At 40.5% G+C, this 22,722-nt stretch overlaps 1 protein-coding gene, 1 long non-coding RNA gene and 2 other non-coding genes across 4 annotated transcripts; 1 reads left to right on the top strand and 3 right to left on the bottom strand.

The window, feature by feature from the left end:
• Positions 1-424: 424 nt before the first annotated feature.
• LOC134473247 (uncharacterized) lies at positions 425-3,830 on the bottom strand. Its single transcript, XR_010043399.1, has 2 exons — positions 3,091-3,830; positions 425-2,095 (listed from the first exon to the last, which is right to left on the bottom strand). It is a non-coding gene; the product is annotated as an uncharacterized LOC134473247 (long non-coding RNA).
• A 571-nt stretch (positions 3,831-4,401) lies between these two features.
• On the top strand, positions 4,402-4,483 carry Trnal-uag (transfer RNA leucine (anticodon UAG)). Its single transcript has one exon. It is a non-coding gene; the product is annotated as a tRNA-Leu (tRNA).
• A 4,027-nt stretch (positions 4,484-8,510) lies between these two features.
• Trnai-uau (transfer RNA isoleucine (anticodon UAU)) lies at positions 8,511-8,583 on the bottom strand. Its single transcript has one exon. It is a non-coding gene; the product is annotated as a tRNA-Ile (tRNA).
• A 3,314-nt stretch (positions 8,584-11,897) lies between these two features.
• Positions 11,898-13,483, bottom strand: LOC100722003 (olfactory receptor 6S1). Its single transcript, XM_003474344.2, has one exon. It carries the CDS (start codon positions 13,437-13,439, stop codon positions 12,357-12,359), a length of 1,083 nt encoding a protein of 360 aa, XP_003474392.2. The 5' UTR covers positions 13,440-13,483; the 3' UTR covers positions 11,898-12,356.
• Positions 13,484-22,722: the final 9,239 nt, after the last annotated feature.

The following is a 22,722-nucleotide window of genomic DNA, read 5'->3' as shown; positions in this document are numbered from 1 at the left end:
AACTTTCTCGTGCCTGTGAACCCCTCCAAAAGATCATTGTGAGCAGGGCCACCACTGGGCTAGCCGGCTTCCTGTCCTTGTCTTGGTTGCTGAGATGATGCGTTTTCCTGAGATTTTGGTGCACCGTAAGGGCAGGAATGAAAGAATTTCATATATTCTGGCGCAGAACAGACCTCTGAGCCATAAGGGCGCGCTGCCAAAGCATGGTGCCTCCGTTTCCACGGTGCTAACATCCAGAGGAGGAGGTGAGAGATCCACTTTGGTTTTGTTCTGAGTCCACAGCATCAAATCAAATCCTTAAATTTGCTTTCTTTGTTGTTTTTTGTTGTTGTGAATGTCTTTCTCAAAATCCAGGGTAAAAGAATAAATGAAAAAAAGGCACATTGGAGGGAAAGATTTTAAGGCATACACACATTTACACATCTTTGCTATAAAAATAATAATTTTTATTTTAAATTTGTGTTTTCAGTTTTTTTGAAAACTCGTTTACATAATCTGGTAAACAAGAACTAAAAATATATTTTTCTGTGAAAGAATTGGTACCTATTTACTACAAATAGAAGGATTAGGAAAAAGCACTCATCTGTACAAGCTCCAAGAGTGTACCAAGTCGGTTTAGTGAGAATCGGGTATCCTGTCATGGGCCTGCTTACACACTATTTTGTAATGTTTGCATTTGTTTAATCTCACAATGTTTGTCAGCAATCTGTAAGCTTAAAATGCATTGCCTCTTTTGACTTTCATGTTACGTAAATATACTGCTTCTGGCGCTCTCCCCATCACTCACCCCAAAATGAAGAACCAGTTCTGCCTTTGCCTATCTAACTGCACAGCATAACACGGGGGGTTTTTTTTTGTTTGTTTGTTTTTGTTTTTGTCCTAAAGGGCAATAAACATGAGTATGTCAAACCCATGTTTATTCTTTAGACTTTTTATAATAAAATATTAATTTTAGTTTTATGAGTTATATTAAACAATGAATGCTTCACAGGAAAAAATCACAAAAATAAAGTGTTGGATTTTTAATACTGAGTTTTTATAAAAAAGCATCAAATTTTTCAACATTGATTGACTTTTGGTGTACAGAGTCTAAAAAAGGACCACAGAAATAAATTCCTATAGGAATTACTATAATAGCACCCTACAAAACAAACAATCTCTACTTCAATGATCACACCCAAGGCAGGCTTCACACATGAAGGACATCTGCATGTCTCGCTAACAGCGTATGTGCTTAGCTTTGCTTTCCTGTGTGGCAGGCCATTTTTGTCACCTCTCTTGCTATTTTGCCAGAAGCTTCCTACTATGTTGTACAAGGTGCACTTAGCAGGGGAAAAATGGTATCTGTAAAATAAAATATTGCATGCATAATGAGTGCTTAGAATGGACATCAACATTTTCACATGTATACTTGCTTACAAAACCTAAGAAATAACATCAGAAATAGAAACCTACACGAGTTGCAATGTAAACACAAAAGTTCTCCCGGCCCAGGACTGGCCATGGTTCACTGTGGCTGACGTGTCTGAGCCTGGGACACCTCAAAAGCCCTTTTTGCTGGCATACCAGACTGGAGAGCATTGTCAAAGCTGGGGCTCTTCCAGGTGTCCTGGTCCATGTGGAATATTTTTCCCTCCTAGTTGGCATCCTAAAAGGACATTATAAGAGCATTCAAAATTACTTATTTTTTCTGTTTTTCTACATATCTCCTATTTCCTCTCAACTTTTCATTTTGAAAAGCTTTAATCCTTGAAGTCGGAAGCACTGATTGAATACAGGGAGTCAGGTCCACCGGTTAGTAGAGGAGCTTCAGCCAAGGGCACGAGAGTGATCCTTTTTTAAGACAAGGAACTCTGTCAGTTTGAGAACTGAACCTGCAGCACTGCAGGGTCAAATGGAACTCTGCCGCAATGACCAGGTTTCTTCTTGTTGACTGGTTCCTTTTATTGTCCAGTCTGGCATTAAAGAGGATCAAAGAAGGTCATTTCCATCTTAAGAGATGCTCTTAAGAGGTAAAAGTTGAGGTTTGGGGGTTTAGCTTAGTGGTATAAACTTCTACCTCATAAGTGTGAGGTTATGAGTTTGATCCCTGGCACTGGAAGGAAAGAACAGAGGGGTATTTATATAATATTTTAACCAAGTCAGTTTTATAGCATATAAATATACATGTAAATATGTAATGTAGCAGAGAGACATAAACGTGACTGAATAATCCCATCTGAAGATTTCATCAAAACCTCAACAAGAGGTTTACTGGAACCCTGAGCCAAGAAAACAAGAGGTTTACAGGGACCCTGGCCTGTTGGCTGGCTGTTACATACCAGACCTCCCATTCATCTCCACAGCCTATTCAAATAATAAAAACCCTCCGATCCTTTTCTCTTTCAAACGGTTGCCTCCTTCACTTACACACTGAAGTGACAGCACATGATTTCTAGAAATCTTTCCAACTTCAGAGTAACACTCACTTTTCCACCTCTGACCCTGGTGGACTTGGTGTCGGATTCAGTAAGCCCACGTGGGCCACCTCCCCGACTCCCGAATTTCCTCCAAAAGTTTGAAAACACAGAGAAATATCTTAGAAGTCATTTGCTCAGTGAGAGGCTGGTGACAGACAATTTGACTCTCTCTGTCCAAGCGACCAGGCAGGCCAGGCCACTGACAGCAGCTGGGCTCCAGCCAGACGGTGCCCGCGGGCCTAGGGTGCTGGCGGGCTGCGAGTGCGAGTCTCCCTCCTGCTCCTGCGGACACAGCTGCATCCAGGCCGAGGGATGAGCGCCCAGCTGTGCCCTGCCCCCCACTCCACCCCACCCCTCCCTACCCCACCCCTCCCGGCCGCCCGCGAGTGGGAATGCAGGGGAGGACGGCAGGGGGCGACGAAAAGCCCAGAGGAGGCTCCGACGCGGTGGGGGAGGGCGGACTGGCGGGCGCGGACGCAGGGCAGCGGGATGCCGACCTGTGACCCCCACCGCTTTGGTGCCTCGGTCCTGCAGCAATCCCGTGCTTCTCAGCCCTCCTTCTAAGCTGCTTTCTAGAACTCCTCTCCTCACCCCAGCAGCGAGGCCCACGGACTAGAAAGTGAAAACCTACTTTGTCCCTTTGCGTCCACTCTTGACCCTCGCCCCCGACCAGCAGGGCTTGGAGAGACTTGGAAAGGCCTTGGCCAAGGAGGGCACGAGGCGTGACAGGAGTGTGGGTGTTGGAGCGATGGTGGTCGAGGATCGTGGGAAAGGGCCAAGCACACAGACATGCACCAGCCAGGACTTGTGCCAGTGGGTTCCGCCGGCAGGAGACTGATTCTCATTCTGGAAGCGGGCATCGCATCCGAAGCTGCTCCAAACGCACCTTCTCTTCCTTTGGACGGAAGGGACCGCCGGGTCCGGGCCCGGGGTGTTCTCGCTCCCTCGGTATCGGTGGCGGGAAAGGCGTCCAGCGCTACCTCCCCAGGCAGGCCCAGGGAGCGCCAGAGGCCGCTCGGCTCCTCAGCAGGGAGACCGGCGGATAAGCCCAGCTTCGCAGCGCTGAGCCTGCAGAAGACCGCAGGCTCGCCGGAACTGTGCAGGAACCGGACCTGAGCTTCCGTCCCACAGCACGCCGCAAGATCCCCACCCAGACTTAAAAACCAGCGAGGAGTTCTGTTTCTTTCATCTTCCCTCATAATCTGCAATAAGTCTCTGAGAGATTTCCCCCTTTATGTGTGTTACTGCTTACATTAAGGAAAAAGATAGAGATCTTCCAAAAACATTGCAGCTAGTAATTGTTGATTACTTGTCCCAGTGTGGAGAAAAAATCAGAAAGATTCTACACAGGATACTGATTTTTTTTTTTTTTTTTTTTTTTTTTTTGGAAACAGCAAAATACTGCAATGGAAATGCACATGCCGGAGTGAGCTGTGGGTATAGAGGGGTTGAGGCAAGGAGGGGCTTTTAATTACAAGAGGAGGAGGGCGTCAGGTATCTGAAGCAACATTCAGAAAAGTAACACCAGTCATTGGTTCCAGAGGTACCAGTAGGGGTGCGCAGGCGTTTGCTAGGCAGAAATCCTCGCAGAAGTCCTTTTTGTACAAAATTGTGGTGGCCCCTATAGAATCCTGTGTTACTGGCAGTCTTGTGACAGTGACCTCCAGACAATCATGCTTAAGAATATTTCCTTCATAACCTCCAGGTTTTATTTTTGCTAGGGTTGATGCAGGACACTCCATTTTGATTTTGAAACGTCTTCTTGCCCACTTCTCATGAAGTGTAAAGATACGATAATTCAATCCACTCTCTGGACTTTGCTCAGATCTTTAGAGATAAGCAAAGACTGCTGTACTTCCAATGGAAAAAAATTCAGGTTTTGTGTGTAGACAGTAGGGCAAAATGCTGGAAAATTGTAGTTACAAGCTCGTTTCCATCACGTGGTAGTGTGGCCGAGCGGTCTAAGGCGCTGGATTTAGGCTCCAGTCTCTTCGGGGACGTGGGTTCGAATCCCACCACTGCCAGCAGTGTGTTTTAATCTAGTGGCTATTCTGGATTATTCAACGGTGAAATAAAAGACATTCTTACACCTTAAGGATCACATCACTTGAAATTTTCTCTTCTTATCAAAGTCAAGTTTTTTCTCTTATCAGACCCCAAAACTCTTCAAGGCTTATTAACTGACTCCATGTCAGACTGCTGTGAGGCTCAGGGGATGCACTGTGAGTGTTGGTTCAGCCCCTCTGCTGCTCCTCACCTGGAGACTGTTCTGGCTCTGAAACACCAGCTGTGTAAATTGTAGCCCAGTGAGGGAAAGAGGAGTCTTTGTACTTAAGTAACATCTGCTCAGAAGGGCTTTTCCAAGACTGGGAATTTAGTTCAGTGGTGTAAGTACCGGCCTGGCAAGAGCCACGTTGTGAGTTTGATCTCTGGTACAAACAAAAGGAAAAAGAAAGGCTTCTCCATACAGGACAAGATCTAAGGTGGTTCCCAAAGCAGAAGGGAAAATGTAACTCTATACCCACCCTACCTGTAAAAGAAGGGTAGGTTCACTGACTTTTGTCTGTTCTGAAACAGGTAGAAAGAGATTTTACTACTCAAAACATTTAGAAATAGGTAAAGTTTAGGTCCTCGATAGAGGCGTGCTGCCCTGGAACCAGGAACTCTTATGTTTCTCTTGAAAGGGTGGAAACTTATGGAAAACATAACACTGCTGTTGTGGTCCCTCCTTCATAGTTTCCTTACGACCTCATTCTTTTCTCCACAGGCAGTTGTTCCATCTTGTGTGCTTATTTTTCTTTCTTCCTGACACTTAATTCTGTACATTATCCTAAGATATACTAAATATTTGCATTTCTATTCATCTCCCAATGATTCCCAGAAACCTAATCTTTCTAGTTTAAGGTTTGTATAGGCCTAGAGAACGTCCTCTGACAGGGCATCATCTTCCTCAAAAAACAGTAACCCCGAAGCTTCTCCCTCCCTTCCAACCACTGCTTCTCAGTCAGGCCCTTTGCTGGGCTTTCCACACTCTCCAGTCACAACTGGAGCGCTCTCTCGGCCCTCAAGAGCCCCACCTTGGAGTGTTTTCATTCATACTGGTTTATCCCCTTGCTTCTTCTGCCCGAGACCGCTGTCTGTCCCACAGTCCCAGTCAGTTCCATTCCCTTTGTGATGGGAGGATGCTGGCTGGCTTTGTCGCCATTCCCACTTACCTTTCACTGCGCCCTGACTTTTCTCTGTCTGCATCACTTCTGCAAGCACCAAACTAATCCTGCACCTCTGTCCTTTCCTCTGTCCCCTTTCCTTATTCTGCATGACACCCCCTGCCACTCCTCCAGCTGCACCCCTGCCATGTCCCTTCCCCACTCTTCCTGTCACCTCTCCCAAGACTGTTGCCATCCCAGTACATACACGTATCCCTAAGAATATATCAATATTTCTGTCAAATTCAAGCTCAGTATCCTTTTCAATCTCTCTTCACCATCCTGATCACTCCTTTTTGTGGCCCTAACTGTGCCCCCAAGTTGTTTTTTGAATGTTTAGTAGGAATGTCACTATATCAACACACAGCATTATCCATTTAGTTCCTTCAACCAAACTAAGAGCTGCTTTTATTATCCTTTTTTTAAAAATTGATAGATCTTATTTTTAAAGAGTAGCTTCAAGTTTACAATAAAATAGAGTCAAGACTTGTGCCAGTATTGTTCACATGATTGAATGCAGATGTCTTGTGCACTGGGCGAATGATTTGGGGATGACAATATACACTGTTTGTACCATTGTTGCCCCCTATTGATATGTTCTGAAATTTTGGGTTTTTTTTTTTTTTTCTTTTTCTCCTTGAAATAAAAGGGATTTGAAAAAAAGAATTGAATAGGAAGCGCGCGTTTCCACCCACTCCAGAACACACAACCTCTCTCACTTGTCCAATGGTTTCAACCAGTACTGCTGCATCACTAGTGACCAGTTATCACTGGCACACCCTTATTAGCCAAAGTTCACTCTTAGTGCTGTGAATTCTGTGGCTGGACACGTTTGACGTAGTGCGTCCACTGTTACCATATCACACAAAGCCTTCAGTTTCACAGCCTTCAGCTCCTCTGTCCACCTTCCTCCGCTCCTCACTCCTGAAAACTGCTAATTTATTTCACTATCTTTGCAATTTTGCCTTTTCCAGAACGTCATATAGTGGGAATCTCACAGAGTAGCCTGTCACATTGGCTTCTTTCACTTGCTAATATTCATTTAAATTTATCTTCATGTCTGTTAAGGGCTTGGTAATTCATTTCTGTTTTGCAGCTGAATATTCTTCAGTTGTTTGGATGTAGCATAGTTTTTTCATATGTTTGTCTACAAAAGGATTCCTTGGTGTTTTTCAAATTTTAGCAACTCTGAATAAAGCCACTATAAAGCTTGCTGTGCAGGTTTTGCATTTGAACAAATGCCTAGGGATGTGATCACTGAATGGCATGGGAAATAGTCTTGCTTTTGTAAGAAACCGTGAAACTGCTTTCCATAATGAAATAGTATATTTTTAAGCTTCCTTTTGTAAAATAAAAAACTTTCCCAATGTACCATATGCAGGTGATATATTTAGAGAAATGCAAAATAAATGTACAATACAATCAATCAGCCACATATTTTCTTTGCTCGTTTTTAAATGATAAATTTCTAGAAGCAGAAAAAAGAATACTAGGTCAAATACAATGCCTAGCTGTAATAGTAACTTCCTGTAGGAATGTCCTTGTCACTTAATGTTGTCACTAAATACTTCCTAAGTGGTGGGAAAATAATGTTCCCTCACTTTAATTAGTATTTTTTTCTTGTTAATGAAGGAAGATTTTATGGGTACATAGTTGACCTTTGCACGGGCAATTTTCTGTGTGATTTACAGCTTTCTGGAATATTTCTCCTTAAACATGGACTTGGCATATGAATTATTTACTGTAATGAAAAAGTGTCAGCACGAGGATAAAGGACGTTGCTCGAGTCCAAATAATGGAAACCAGTCTGCAAGATTAGAAATTGAAATGTTCAGATCTGGAGCAAGGATTATTAATTTACATCTCGTGAGTAAATTGAATTACACAGACTGCAGCGTCGCGGTCCCACATCAAAAGCACACAGCCAGGCACATCAGCCAAGCCTGTAGCTGACTCAGGTTTGCTGTGAGTTCAGCGGCCAACCTAGAATACAACCTAGGCTACACAGGGAGCTCAAGGCTAGCACGAATTGCATAGCAAGACACTGTCTCAAAATAAATAAATAACACAAAATTTAAATTTGTGGTCAGCGAAAAACAATTATTTCAAGTCTGAAAATAGATTTAAATACAAGTATTTCACAGTGAAAGAAAGCAAGTTTCAAGCACTTGGGAAGGACACACCTTTCACAATGCTCCTTTCCAGCTGGGAATCTGCCTGGCAACCTCAGGATGAGGACTGACGACACCTCCACAGTTCCCTACCCTACCAGTCTAACTACCGGGAGAGGGTGCCGTGGGGAGCTGTTGATGTGGCTTCTTTGTCACCGAGAAGCCTGCTTTTTTGGTCCTGTGCTTGAGGGCTGGGCTCAGATTCGGACTGTCAGGCTTTCCAGAAAGGTAAATCTATAGGAAGCCAACTCCCGGGAGCGCCCTTAAGAAGAATTCTGAGTCCAAGGAGTCAAGGGTGGAAACGAAGCAAACCTTCCTGGATTAGAAGCACCGTGCAGCTTTTGGACTATGCTGCCTCAGAGAAATCCGCAAATTCATTTTCACGCCAAAAGCCCCAGAGAAACTTTGGCGCCAGGCAGATGAAAGCAGGAAATACGCAGGACTCCAGGAGCCTGGTTTCGCAACACAAGGGCAAGGGCTCCACTACTGTGAGTTTTCTCCATGGTGCGTGAGCACCCAGCTTTCCCTTCATTTACTTAAGGGTGTGAAGATCTCCGGACCGATCAGAGAAGCTTCGACTCTAAGTCCTTCTCAAACTTTCAGGAAAATACATAAAAGTCATTCTTTACGACCATAGGTAAAATAAAAGCAAACCCTTAAAAAAAGTAGAGAACAGGCCCTAGCGAGATTTGAACTCATGACCCCTGGTTTATAAGACCAGTGCTCTAACCCCTGAGCTACAGGGCCAAGCCACAGCACTTCTGTTACAGTGCTTATTCTGTTAGTTTATAAAAAAAACTAGACTGCCTTATTATTTAAACATATAATTACAATAGAAAATAATTTGTTTTGAAGTCAAATTCAGCTACAATTTCTTGAAACAGAAGCAGGCTAAAAAAGACTAGGCCTTTCTTTGGTCCTTCTGTGCCCTTTTTCCTAGCCTTGGAAGGGTGGCAGTTTCTCTCTGGGCCTCTGGAGTCTTCTAGGCTCCCAATTTGGGATCTAAAACAAATAGAAAATGATGTTGCATAGGGAAGTTAGAGAGTCCCTTCCCCCTTTGCTCCTCTGGTCTGGCCTGGCCTGGAGACTGGTGCCTAGTCCATGAGTTCAGTGTTCATTCAACAACTCTTTTTCCAGCTTTCTCTGATAAGTCAGAAGGTACACAACTCCGGGGAGGCACTGTGACAGAGGCAGGTGCTGCTTGGGCCTAGGGATGTTAAAGCAACAGCCCAGATACTTGTTTCTTAAGCAGGAGGGACTGCAAAGTGAGGACCAGCCCTGTGTATCACGCCCACCCATAGTCTTTTGGGTAGTTCAGTAATGGATTCTGAAGATGGTGGTCCTGGAAGTGACCACCTTTCCTCTGATGGCACCGCCTGTGCTCCCTTGATAATCAAATAAAGCTGAAAAGAAGTTGCAAGCACACACTTACACAGCTCGAGGTGGCATATCTGAGTGGACTAACAATTAGTCCCTGGGGTTCCAGGTCTTCTCCTGCTAGTTCCACGAAGATGACAATCCTTATTTTTCCTGGGTTTTCTGATTCCAGGCCACCAGAGAGGCTGGCCCTAACTGAAGTACTGTACTAAGACCCTTCGGATTGATATCTTGCTTAGCCTAGTACTTGAAATGAAAAAAAAAAATGTTCTTTCTTAAATCTTTGGAACACTGTGGCTTTCCAAACAAAACTGTTAATGACAGAGGAGTCCACAGGAAATCACTGTGCTTAGGAAAACAATCAGAATCCTTCACTGGGCTACAAGTTACCATATAAATGAACACTGATTAAGAGTAAAAACATTCTAGGGCTGGCTGCTTCGTCTAGTGGTATCAGCGTGGCTTTGAATGTGAGAGGTCCTGAATTCAATGCTTATGTTTTTAGTCCTGTCTGCATCAGTGGGTCGGGTGCTGGGTCATTCTTTCCTTGCCGCTTGGAGTGAGGCAGTGACGGGGAACCCTTCTCATTAGTTCCTGCTGAAAAGACAGGTAGCTAGAATCATGAAGCTCACTTGTGGAGGTGCCGATCCTGGATACAAAGCTGCATCACTGGGTGGCCCCAGAACTTAAAAGACATAGCCTATTCTGTTCAGAGGGAGTTTAACTGAATTATTTCCTAGAGGTATTTTTCTAAACACAATGAAACAAATTGATTGTCATTTTTGTCTGGCAAAAATCCATTAGACCTTTGAGTTCCCTTCCTTCCTTCCTTCCTTCCTTCCTTCCTTCCTTCCTTCCTTCCTTCCTTCCTTCCTTTTTGTTAAGTTCTTATCTTATTTTAGTATCAGAGTATTGCTAGCGTCCAGGAATGAGTTTGGCAGTGAATCTTCTCTTTCAGCTTCGTGGAAGAGTTTGAAAAGTACTGACATTAGATCTTCCCTAAAGTTCTGTAGAATTCTGCAGTGAATTCATCAGGTTCCTGGTTTTGCTTAGCAGGGTTTTTATTACCGTTTCTATCTTATTGTCTATTTTTTTGTCTATAGAATAGAGTTCTTTAAGGAAGGACTACCGAACTTGTCTGTTCCAGGAAATACTCAGAAATTCAGCCAGCAGAGCTATGGCTGTACAACCTTAGCTAGAGTCATTACATTGTGTTTTTCTCACTCTTGAGAAATAACTCTGACATTTTTCTACCATTGTAGGCTTCCAATATTTTGCTGAAAGTATTGTCAAGAAATCGATAGTGAGCATTGCTATTTGACACTGTTTCATATCTCTTTCCTTGCAAAGCATCAGAGATTTAATGTTCCAGATTACCAGGTACTTTTCTGAGTGACATAAAAACAAACTCAAATTTGACCATATCTGTGTCTTCAAGGGATTTGCAATCTAATGATCAAACAGGAAAATCAGTACAGCTAATATTTTTACAAGAGCAAGTATGAGGTAAGAATCAAAACCGTGGAACTACTATAGTGATAATAAACAAGTTACGATAAGAATTAGCCCTTACATAATTGTGGTAGCTAGAAAGGATGTCTATGTAAGATTCTTGCTTCTATAAGTGGTGTTAATCCCAAGTCTCTAGCTCAGCAGGGTGATCATTTGGAAAGGAAATCTGGACATGAACTGAAGTCACAAACAGAAATGGAAAAGGCAAATTGGAATCTCTACCATTCTTTCAGCATCTCCAGCTTTGTGAAAGTGAATGAACTGCAAGAAAAGCTGTCACCTCTTATCATGGAACTACCTGTGCACCTGTCCCAAGAGCTGGAGGAGAGAAAAGAGTTTTGGGTCCTGTTCCAGCCCCTGCCAACCAGTGAGATCATCATGCTGTTAAATTCCCTCTAAACCACCCATGCTTTCCAAATATCACTGCAGATTTCTCCATATAGCTCCATATAGAAAATCTAAATCAATACAGAAAGGAAAATTCTACACAATATAAGAATGAATTGGTCTGGTGCTTTGTTTTCTGATTTATGTAACCAGTAATGATCCACTGCATTTGCTGAGACAAAGAGCTGGGAAAGTGACCACGGTTGGTGATGGGAAGCAGAGGAATGATGAGTTCGATCGTGCACATGTTGAGCTGGAGGCATCCCTGTGGGGGTGTTACGTAAACAGTCTCTTCTATACATTTGGAACTCAGATATTAGGCCTGAAGATATAAACATGGCAGTCATCAGTATTTAGTTATTAAAACTGTGCTATTAGGCAGGCATGCTGCCTATAATTCCAGTACTTGCAAGGCCACATCAGGAAGATAAAGAGTTTGAGGCCAATCTGAGCTTCATAGCTAGATCCTGTCTCAAAAAACCAGAAACAAAACAGAACAAAAAATCAGTAACTGTGGTTTGGATGAAATGTCCTAGAAAGTATAAGGACAGAATAAAGAAGAAGCCTCTAGTGTTATACCTCAAGATGTTCTATTATTTAATAACTTTATTGAGGGAGCTATACTTGCAAGAGAAAACAAAGACAAAACAAAAAGAAAGCAACTGAAAATGAAGGAAAATCAAACATGTGTGGTTCCAGGGGGAATAAAAAGACAAGAATATTCTAAGAATGTTCTGTTTCAAATAAGACTATTTGTCTTCTTGTTTATTACAGTGGCATTTGTCTTAAAATTCTTGATTTGCATAAACAATTAGAAGGTTTAACTGGGACTCATAATCAAAAGAGAGGGTACACACAGGTATCTCTATCTACATACTGGATTAAAGTTACAGATGCCCTTCCAAACAAAAATGGATGTGTGTTCAAACATACAATTTAGGTACCAATGGACTTACAAATTTTCTGAAACATATCCTTAGCTTCTCTAAGTGACCAAAAATACTTATAGGTTAGAAGGTCTTATGAAATGATGATCATGATATATAAAATATTACTGGTTCTTCTCAGCTATGATGTAGGATCAATAAATTTTGCCTTAAACAGAAGGGGGATAGGCCTGATACCTTCGAAGTTCATTAATGGTTCCAGAATTCAGTTTTTTGGTGATGTCCATGGCGATGATGATGGGAAAAGTGACCCAGAAGCTATCTGAACCTCAGACTTGTTGCTGAGTTCCTCCACCTTCACTCTGCCATTTTCTTAAGGAAGTTTTCAGCAAGTGAGAGGCTACGTAAAAAGCCCGCTACCAACTTCCTGAACACATCTTTCAAAGCTTCCTTGACTTGCTTGTTGCGTAAGGCATAGATGAACGGGTTCAGCAGTGGTGTTACAAATGTTGTTATCATTGTCACTGCCCAGTTAGTGTCCACAGAGCCACTCTGTGATGGTCGCACGTAGAGAAAAATGGCGCTTCCATAGAAGAGGGTCACCACCATCAAGTGGGATGTGCAGGTGGAGAAGGCTTTCTGGCGGCCTGAAGCAGAGGGAATGCGTAGGACAGCCAGGATTATGTGGCCATAGGATGCAGCAGTAATTGTCAGTGATGATATGATAACAAGGGAGGCCAGGATGAAGTCAGTTTCCTCCAGCTTCTTGGTGTTGGTGCATGCCAGCTGGAGCAGTGGGCCGCTGTCACAGAAGAAGTGCTGCACCACAGCACCTTGTTTACAGAATGGGAGCAAGGCCACTGCCACTGTAGGACCAAGCACAGGGAAGAGTCCCCCCACCCAGCAGGCCGCGGCCATGCGAGAGCACGTAGCTCCACTCATGAGCAAGGGATAGCGCAGAGGATGACAGATGGCCAGGTAGCGATCCACAGACATGACAGCCAACAGGAGAAACTCTGAAGCCCCAAGGAAGAAATAAAAATAAAATTGAGTAATACATGCCACAAAGGAAATGGTGTGTTTCCTTGAGAGGAAATTGCTCAGCATCTTAGGAATGATGACTGAAGTGATCAGAATCTCCAGACAGGACAGGTTACCCAGAAAAAAGTACATGGGGGTTTGTAGGCGAGCATCAGCTCCTACCACTCCCACGATCAACACATTGCCTGTTAGAGTCAGCAGATAGACAAACAGGAACACAGAAAACAGTTCCATTCTTGTACTATTGAGATCTGGGAAGCCTTCCAGGATAAACTCTGTCATCCCACCACTCTGGTTCCCACCAAGAGCCATTGCCTTTTTTACCTCTGCAACAGTATGAACAGGATTCTGGTGAAAGAAGTCTTTTTTTTTTTTTAACAGTTCTGAAACATTTTTCATTCATGTGGTCCACATATGCTGACTACCACCAATCTACCTGACTACCACAGATCCTGTTAATATACAAAGCACCTGAAATCATCACCCGATTGACTGTAGAGCTAGAGAAGATTCTCTGTAAAGGGTAGTTAAAGCTTAAGGAAGAAATTTCCAGGAGTCTCTATCTTCAGATCCCTTATTCTCAGATCGTAAACGATCCTACCTTGTTATTATAGTAGCAACATCAATGAACACAGGATTTGGTAAAGAAAAACACCAGAAATATCACTTTTTTGTGAAGAATATGACTTCCATCTAACCCAGAACTTGAGCCAGATTGCTTATCTGTGAATTCCTGCACCTCCACTTACTGGCTGAGTAACTCTCTGTGCTCCCCGATTATAGAATTCTGCGAGGAGGAAATTAAATAATAATGAAAACTATTTAAAGGATTTAAAACAGTTTCTAACATTAAACTGACAAATGTTGTTGTAGAAAAAGCCCTGGCCTACAAGTTAGTACACTGGAATCTAGGCTTGGTCTGCTACTACCATTGGAAAACTAGGCTGTCTTTGAACTTCAACTGTGCAGCAATACTATGAGTCATAGGAATCTAGCCACTCATAAAGTTTTCTATGAAGTTATCCTTTTCATAGAGAACAACCCAAAGGTCTAGAATTCAGATCTCCACAAAACGCTTGCATTTGTACATCAAGTTGTGCCATGCAAAAAAGGGAGAAAAGAATACATTATACTGAGTCATTCAGTCCACTACTCTAATCTATCATTAGTACAGTTATCCACAGGCACTAATTCAGTATCATCTTCAAGATAAGTATTATGGGGAATACTAAGATGACTTCCTCAAGCTTTTTCCATCCATGATACTACCCCTATTGGAACTCCAGCTCAACACCCTTTTGCAAACCTGGGCTTTACTAAATTATTTGTCAGAAAAGATTTGTGCATTCCTGGCTGCAAGTATTAATGACATCAGAAATGAACTTTGATTCAAGTTCTTGCAGTTCTGAAGACTGCAAGTGATAAAAGCAAATGAATTATATTCTGAAACACCATTTATAAAGCCTCAGTTATCAGGAGAATGCTGGTTCCTTGTAAGCCTACAGAGTATAAGAATTAATTTTAAGATCCTCAGTCCTCTGTCAGTGCTGTTATTCTCTAGCATACCCCGAGAGTTTTTGTTCTCAGCAAACATTAGTCTCAACTTAACATTTACCACAGTTCTATGGGTTTTTTCCTTAGAGATTCATTTATGATCTCCTCTATAAGTTCTATAGAAATTAACTTGTCATTCGACTTTTACCTTTCATTATTATGAACCAAATTGTACTCTTGGTGGTAAAGATATGAAGGAGATACTGTTTCTATGGTTATGTAGTTTATTGCCTAATAAGATGGGAATCACAATGAGACTTAGAGAGAAAGCTTATGCCTAAGATAAATGCTAGAATATACGTGTGGATTTTACAAGAGAAAAGGATGGTCTTAAAAACAAATGAACAGCATGAAAACAGTTCCTCTGAGCTAACACACAAAGGGTGGACTATAAAGAGATAGCACTGCTCACCTCAAAGGGAACAGTTCCTGGTCCTTTGTTGGTCCTTGTGAAGACACTGCATGGCCCCAAACCCTAAACTGTATCTTAAATGACAGGAAAGTTAAGTTGACTTTCAATTGAAATGTGGAAGGAATTCCTCTGACCTGATTGCACTGATTGTCTCCTTTTAGATGGGGGCAACCCTGAATTCTTTTTCCCTGTTTAGGATTCCAACTCGCAGATCTCTTCTCACACTCTGTCCTATGAAGCTGACCATGGCCCAGCATATTTGGAGTTCCAGAAAATGGGTATAATGCTTGGAGAAGCAGGGAGGAGTTGGGCAATCTGCTTCTCTTACTGGGTGGTTCTCTCTGGTATGTTTCCTCAGATTCTGATCTTCTGCCTAGTGAAAAAGAGACTTTCTCATCCTAACGAACCTGTACCATAGTCAGGCTTAGTGGCACATACATGTAATCTCAGTACAGCAACAACAGTAACGAAAGAGGAGCTTTGTCACCTGCTCCATCTTGTGCCCATGAACTAATCAACCGTCAGGATCCATTCTCCCTTCCGTGTCTCCTGAAATGTAATCACTGCCTTGAGCTCCAGCAGCTGCAATTCAGGGGCTAGACAGCTAGCTCACAATGCTCTGAGATATGCACTATAAGAACATCACAGGCTGGAGAGGTAGGGGTGAACACAGAGGGCTAAGCTATGGATCTTCTGACTGTCAAAGGACTTGCCACACTTAACACAGTTCTTTTCATCTCCCGTGGTTGAAAAAATGTTCCATTTGGGGCCATGCCTTCACTTCTTTGCTAATGAATTCCACGTACAGAGTTTCAGTTTTCTTCTTTTAAACCTCACCCTTCCTGGCATTCCTTGAAAGCAAGAAAGCAGGCTGAAGCCATTGGTTTCTAATCAATATTTCTATTGAAAGGTATGATCTGTTAGACGTAATTGGCTTTCAGTAGAGATGCATCCAATGAACACTGATCCAGCATCAGGAACCTCTCTTGCAGCAGCACTATCTGAAGAAAGACTACCCAGATGGTGAGATCGGTGTAATGACAAAGAGAAAGAAAAAAAATAATGCCAAAGAGATTCACAGTCCTCCAAAAGCTTCCCAGACTCCTGTCTGATAAATCATGAAAAAAAGAATGGCCCTTGATGTAACAGAGGGTAGCCAGGAATATTTCAGCATTTGCCTGTCAACCACCTCAAGACAAGAGCGTGAACTCTTCGAAAAGAGCATGAACGATGGGAAGGGAGGCCAGCACGGTGTGGCCAGTCGTGGGAAGTTATGACTACCGTCACCTTCCTTCTGCCTGACACCCAGAGGAAATGCTTGTATCCCAAGTAGCACAGATCTTCTCTCCTCTCTGAGGACTTAAAATTATGCTGGGACTCCCTTCCTTGGCTTCCAGGTTAGTAAATGATGGGAGCCCCAAGGGTATAATAAGATAGGGGAAGGCTCCCTATCTTTTTCTATTGTTTCCCCTGCTTACACTTTATTCATTTCTGATACTATATAAGGTTCCACATACCCAGAACATTATTTAGAATTCTGGACTATCTCACTTTTCCATCTGTGTCCTCTGCCTACAGACTACCTTCTATTCATAGTCAACCTTCTATTCATCGTTCTCCTGATAAGGTTCTCCTACTCACCCCCTTTCAATCCCACCACTGTAACCTGATCATGACAAATTCTGCTGACCTCAAACAATATTTGATTTACCACCTCATAACTTTGCTTTCTGGTCTATTTCCATTGCTAGTCTCCGACTCCCTAAGGCAAGAATATTTTCCTCTCTGCATATCTAGTACATGGCACAGTGCCCGGCACATGTCAGATCAATGATGACAAACCTTTTAGAGAGCCCAAACTGCAACCCAAAACCCATTTACTTATCACAATGTGCCTGCATTGCAATTAGACCTGAATACTGAGGTTTTAGTTAAGGAAAAAAAAAACCCCAAGTCTTACATTTAATATCTTTTGTTTTAAAGAAAAATAACTCATGTACCATAGGTTTGCCACCACTGCATTTGATGCTTTAAAAAATGCCTTGTAAACTAAACTGCTCTGAGTGGTAGACTCAAAGAAAAGTTACTCTTTGGAGATGAATGCCAATTAAATCTTGGGCTGAGAAGAAGAATACAGGGAAGAGTCTCTCTGAGTCACAGTTTGGCTGCCTTCCATCCTTGCTAGACATAATCCTTTTAGAGAAAAGACAATAGTTAAACTGAAGCATGGATATAGCATGGGAAGTGTCATCACTAGATTCTAAGGAAAGGAATAGGAGCAAAGACTAGGAGAATTGGTGGATCTAAATCAAACTAAGCTAAACTAAACCAAACTAGAAACTGAAGCTCTTATTTGTTGATCCAGCGGAAGGAGTCGTCTAAGAAAAAGATACACAAAGTCTGAGAGCTGGTAGCAAAAACAGTAAGTTCTAGGTGTTTTTAGACCTGAATTGAAATATAACTTTTGAAGTTACCACAGAAAGAGATGAGATCAAAGTCAGGTAATTTCTAAGCATGCATTACAAAGATACTTGTCCAATTCACAATGGCTTTGGTATATGGTTAATAGTACTTCCAAACCTACTTGAGCCTAAGGTTTTCCTAATGTTTGCATGACAATAAGCATATTAGGAGAAAGATTTTTTATTTATCTATATCTATTATAGTATAATGTTTTAGATTTTAAAATATACATGGTTCAGAGGTAAAAATACAACATTATATAGATTAGCAGTGCTGAAAGTATAACTCAATGATAGAGCACTTGTCTAACTTGTATAAAGCCCTGGGTTCCATTCCCAGCCCAGAAGGAAAAACAAAAAGAAAGAAAAAGTTCTGATCTTCTCTTCCTCAGATCCACTTCATTCTCCTCCTCTAATTGACCATTTTCATATTTTATCTGCATTCTTCCAGTGTTTTTATGTGTACATATGTGATGAAATGTTTAAGTACTAGCAACTTTCTTACTCTGTCTGTACTTTTTTTCCTGTTTTTAAGATACCCTGGCAAATTATTTGTTTCTGTAATTCCAGAGCAGAAAGAAAATGTTTAAACTAAGGAGACTACTAGCATGACAACTCTGATGAATGGTCTGCAACATTCCTGAACTAAATTTCTTCTGCTATAGTTATTGTTTGAGAATTCATTTGCTTCAATTTTCCACATGAGTAAAAACACTATTATGGTGGACTTACATCAGAATTTAAATTTTGCTTCATAAATGAATATAAATTATGGCAAATATCTATTTTCTTCAAAATAAACCCAGAGTATAAATAAAACTATCTTGGCCATAATTTTGTAATTCATGGAGCTATATGACGGTTACACTGTGATTCACTATATTACTCTAGCTACTTTTTATTTTTATTATTACAAAGTTTATTGCTACATTTTATTTTTTTTTTTTTTTTTTTTTTTTTTTTTTGTTTTGTTTTTTTTTTTTTTTTTTTTTTTTTTTTTATTTAAGAGGAAAAAGAGAAAAACACAAAACAAGACAAAGCAGTGTAAGGTTACACATAATACAGAACTACAAAAAAAAAATAAACATAACAGTAAGAAATCACCTGTTAATAGATTACATAATATCATCTTGGAAATAGTTGCTCAAATCACAGTATCAAAGAATACAAAGTAGACATTCAAACGGAGAGACTGCAAACAGCTGTGTTCAATGATCCAAAAACATTAATATAGTCAGCTATTTAACATCCCTAAACACACTTGTTGTTATATCCGTTAGAGCTCTTTTTTTTTTTCCCTCCCTCTCTTTTTTATAACAAAATTTACACATTTTGGATTTTATTACTCCTCAGTTCTCATTACTCTCTTGGGGGGGAGATAATAAAGTCAAATATGGCAAAACAAAGCTGTAAGTCCAAACCAAGGATAGACATAGTACATGATGTAGAACAGAGTACAAGGTCATCAACAATGGTTATCAACATTGTCTCTTGTTTCCTTAAAAGGAATTGTCTATCTCATTAGATATTATAAAGTTGGACAAAACAGTGGAGAACAAGACCAATAAAACTTAGGCATTGTGAACATTGCAGGACTTCCAAAGGAGACAATAGTCAAACCAGAATGGGCATCTTTGTGAATCTTATTGCCTTCAAATTAGTTGCCTATACCTTCAAACTTGCTACTGTCGCACAGAATGGAACAGAGTCTAATCAGTCAAAACAAGATCTTGGGAGTATTACAGGACTTCAAAACAAGTTAATAGGAGATCAAAAAGAGTTACTACTATATATCCTAATTTTTTAAGTTTTTCCCTTAATTAAAATAAACATAAGAAATAGCTAAATAATTTTTTTTAAAGAATAGTAGTTACCATAGTGTCTGTCTTTTTCCTTAAAATATTTGGATAAAACTTCATATACTATAGCTTCAAATATTTCCATATCAAAAAGCCCAGAGTAAAGCCTTTCTAATTAATAAGTGAAAATTTTATAAGGCTTCAAGGCCACATAATGGGGAATCATGATTATCACATATTTTTATATATTTGAATCATTACTTACATTAGGGAAACTATTCGGTATTCATACATGCGAGATTGATTTATTTCACTTATGAGTATGGTCTCAAGCTGCGCCCATTTATTGATAAATATCTCAATGCAATCCTTCTTTATAGCTGAATAATACTCCATTGTATAGAAATACCACAACTTTTTTATCCATTCCTCAGTTGATGGACACTTGGGTTGTTTCCAAGATCTGGCGATTACAAATTGTGCTGCTATAAACATAGGTGCACATATATCCCTGTGGTATGATGCTTTCAGTTCTTCTGGGAATATGCCTAGAAGTGGAATAGCTGGAATAAATGGGATTTCCAATCCCAACTTTTTGAGAAACCTCCAGACAGATCTCCACAAAGGCTGTACCAGTCTACACTCCCACCAACAGTGCAGGAGAGTTCCTTTTTCCCCACAGCCTCTCCAGCATTTGTTGTTGTTGGTTTTCTTGATCCTGGCCATTCTTTCAGGAGTGAGATGGTATCTCAGTGTGGTTTTAATTTGCATTTCTCTAATGGCCAATGATGATGAGCATTTTTTCATGTATTTATTTGCCATTTGCATTTCTTCATCTGAGAATTGCGTATTCATCTCAGATGCCCATTTTTGGATTGGATCTTTGAATTTTGAAGGTCTGAGTTTTTTTAATTCTTTATATGTTTTAGACAAGAGGCCCTTGTCTGAGAGAGAGTTCACTAAAATCTTTTCCCAGTTTGTGGGTTTTCTTTTCACTATGCTGGAGATTTCTTTTGACATGCAAAAACTTTTTAATAAGAAGAGGTCCCAGTTATTGATTCTGGGAAGTATTTCCCGTGCAGTTTGAGTCCTATTCATGAATTCTCTACCTACTCCTATGCCTCCAAGGTTTCTACCCAATTTGTCTTCCAATAGATTTAGCGTTTCTGTTTTAATATTCAGATCTTTGACCCATTTAGATTTTAATTTAGTACATGGTGATAGACATGGGTCTAGCTTTAGTTTTCGGCAAATGGAGAGCCAGTTTTTCCAGCACCATTTATTAAAGAGACTGTCGTTCTTCCAGTGAACCTGCTTGGCTCCTTTATCGAAGATAAGGTGGTTGAGTGTGTTTGTAGTTGTGGTTGTATCTTCTAATCTATTCCATTGATCTTCAGCTCTGTTTTGATTCCAATACCATGTTGATTTTACTACTGTTGCTTTGTAGTATAATTTCAAGTCAGGGATTGTGATGCCTCCTGCTTTGTCTTTGCTGCTTAGAATTGCTTTTGCGATTCTAGGTCTCTTCTGGTTCCAGATGAAATTTAGGAGTGATTTCTCTAGATCTATAAGGTATGTTGATGGTATTTCTATTGGGATTGCATTGAATCTGTATAAGAGTTTTGGGAGAATGGCCATCTTCACAATGTTTGTTCTTCCTATCCATGAGCAAGGGATGTCTTTCCATTTTCTGAGATCATCTTCAATTTCCTTTTTCAGTGTAATATAGTTTTCACTGTATAAGTCTTTCACTTCTTTTGTAAGAGTAATTCCTAAATATTTCATTTTTTTGCTTGCTAATGTGAATAGACCAGTTTCCCTTATTTCCCTCTCTGTGGTTTTGTTGTTTGTGTATAGGAATGCTATTGATTTCTGAGTATTGATTTTGTATCCAGCCACATTACTGAATTTATTTATTGTATCTAAGAGTCTTTCAATGGAGCTTAGGGGGTCTTCTATGTAGAGTATCATGTCATCTGCAAACAATGACAACTTAACTTCTTCTTTTCCTATCTTTACCCCTTTTATTTCTCTTTCTTGCCTAATTGCTCTGGCTAGTACTTCCAGTACTATATTAAATAGGAGTGGTGATAAAGGACATCCTTGTCTTGTGCCTGATTTTAAAGTAAAGGCTTTCAATTTTTGGCCATTTAGTATGATGCTGGCTGTTGGTTTGTCATAAATGGCCTTTATTATATTGAGGTAAAGACCATCTATTCCAATTTTCTGTAGAGTTTTTATCATGAATAAATGTTGGACCTTATCGAAGGCTTTTTCTGCATCTATAGAAATGATCATGTGATTCTTATTTTTGGCTTTATTGATATGGTGAATTACATTTATTGATTTGCGTATGTTGAACCATCCTTGCATTCCTGGGATGAATCCCACTTGGTCATGGTGTATAATCTTCTTGATGATTTGCTGGATCCTATTTGCCAATATTTTATTGAGGATTTTTGCATCTGTGTTCATTAGGGAGATCGGTCTATAGTTCTCTTTTTTAGTTGGGTCTTTCTCAGGTTTTGGTACTAGAGTGATATTTGCTTCCAGGAATGACTTAGGCAGGATTGCTTCCCTTTCAATTTCATTGAATAGTTTGAGGAGTGTCGGCATTAGGTCTTCTTTGTATTTCTTGTAGAATTCTGCAGTGAATCCATCTGGGCCTGGGCTCTTCTTGGTGGGTAAGGACTTAATTACATTTTCAATTTCAGTAACCGAGATTGGGTTATTCAACAGTTTTACATCCTCTTGATCTAGCTTTGGCACTTCATATGCTTCTAAGAAACTGTCTATTTCTTCTGTGTTATCAAACTTTTGAGAGTAGAGGTTTTCAAAATAGGTGTTGATGATCTTCTGTATTTCTATTGGGTCTGTAGTGACTTCTCCTTTTTCATTTCTTATTGCATGAATTTGAGCTTTTTCTTCCCTTTTTTTAATAAGGTTGGCTAGGGGCTTATCGATTTTATTTATTCTTTCAAAGAACCAACTCTTTGATTTGTTGATCCTTTGGATTGTTTTCTTAGTCTCTATTGCATTGATTTCTGCTCTGATTTTTATAATTTCCTCTCTTCTTTTGGCTTTGGGCTTGACTTGCTCTTCCTTTTCTAGCTGTTTGAGGTGTAGCATCAAGTTATTTATTTGTATTCGTTCTGTTTTCCTGATGTGGGAACTCAGTGCAATAAATTTTCCTCTCAGAACGGCTTTCATTGTATCCCACAGATTCCGGTAAGTTGTATCTGCATTTTCATTTTCTTTTAGGTATTGTTTGATTTCTTCTTTAATTTCTTCTGTGACCCACTGATTACTCAAGAGTGTGTTATTCAGTTTCCATGTGTTTGTGGGATTTTTGCGGTATCTTTTATCATTAATTTCTAACTTCAGAGCGCTGTGATCCGATAACATGCAAGGGATGATTTCAGCTCTTTTGCACTTGTTTAAATATGTTTTATGAG

Source organism: Cavia porcellus, unplaced genomic scaffold (assembly GCF_034190915.1).
Source record: "Cavia porcellus strain 051 isolate PalLab524CR breed Dunkin Hartley unplaced genomic scaffold, mCavPor4.1 scaffold_26, whole genome shotgun sequence".
NCBI lineage: Eukaryota > Metazoa > Chordata > Mammalia > Rodentia > Caviidae > Cavia > Cavia porcellus.
Note: the sequence above shows the minus strand (reverse complement) of the source record. Positions and strands in the feature narration are given on the sequence as shown.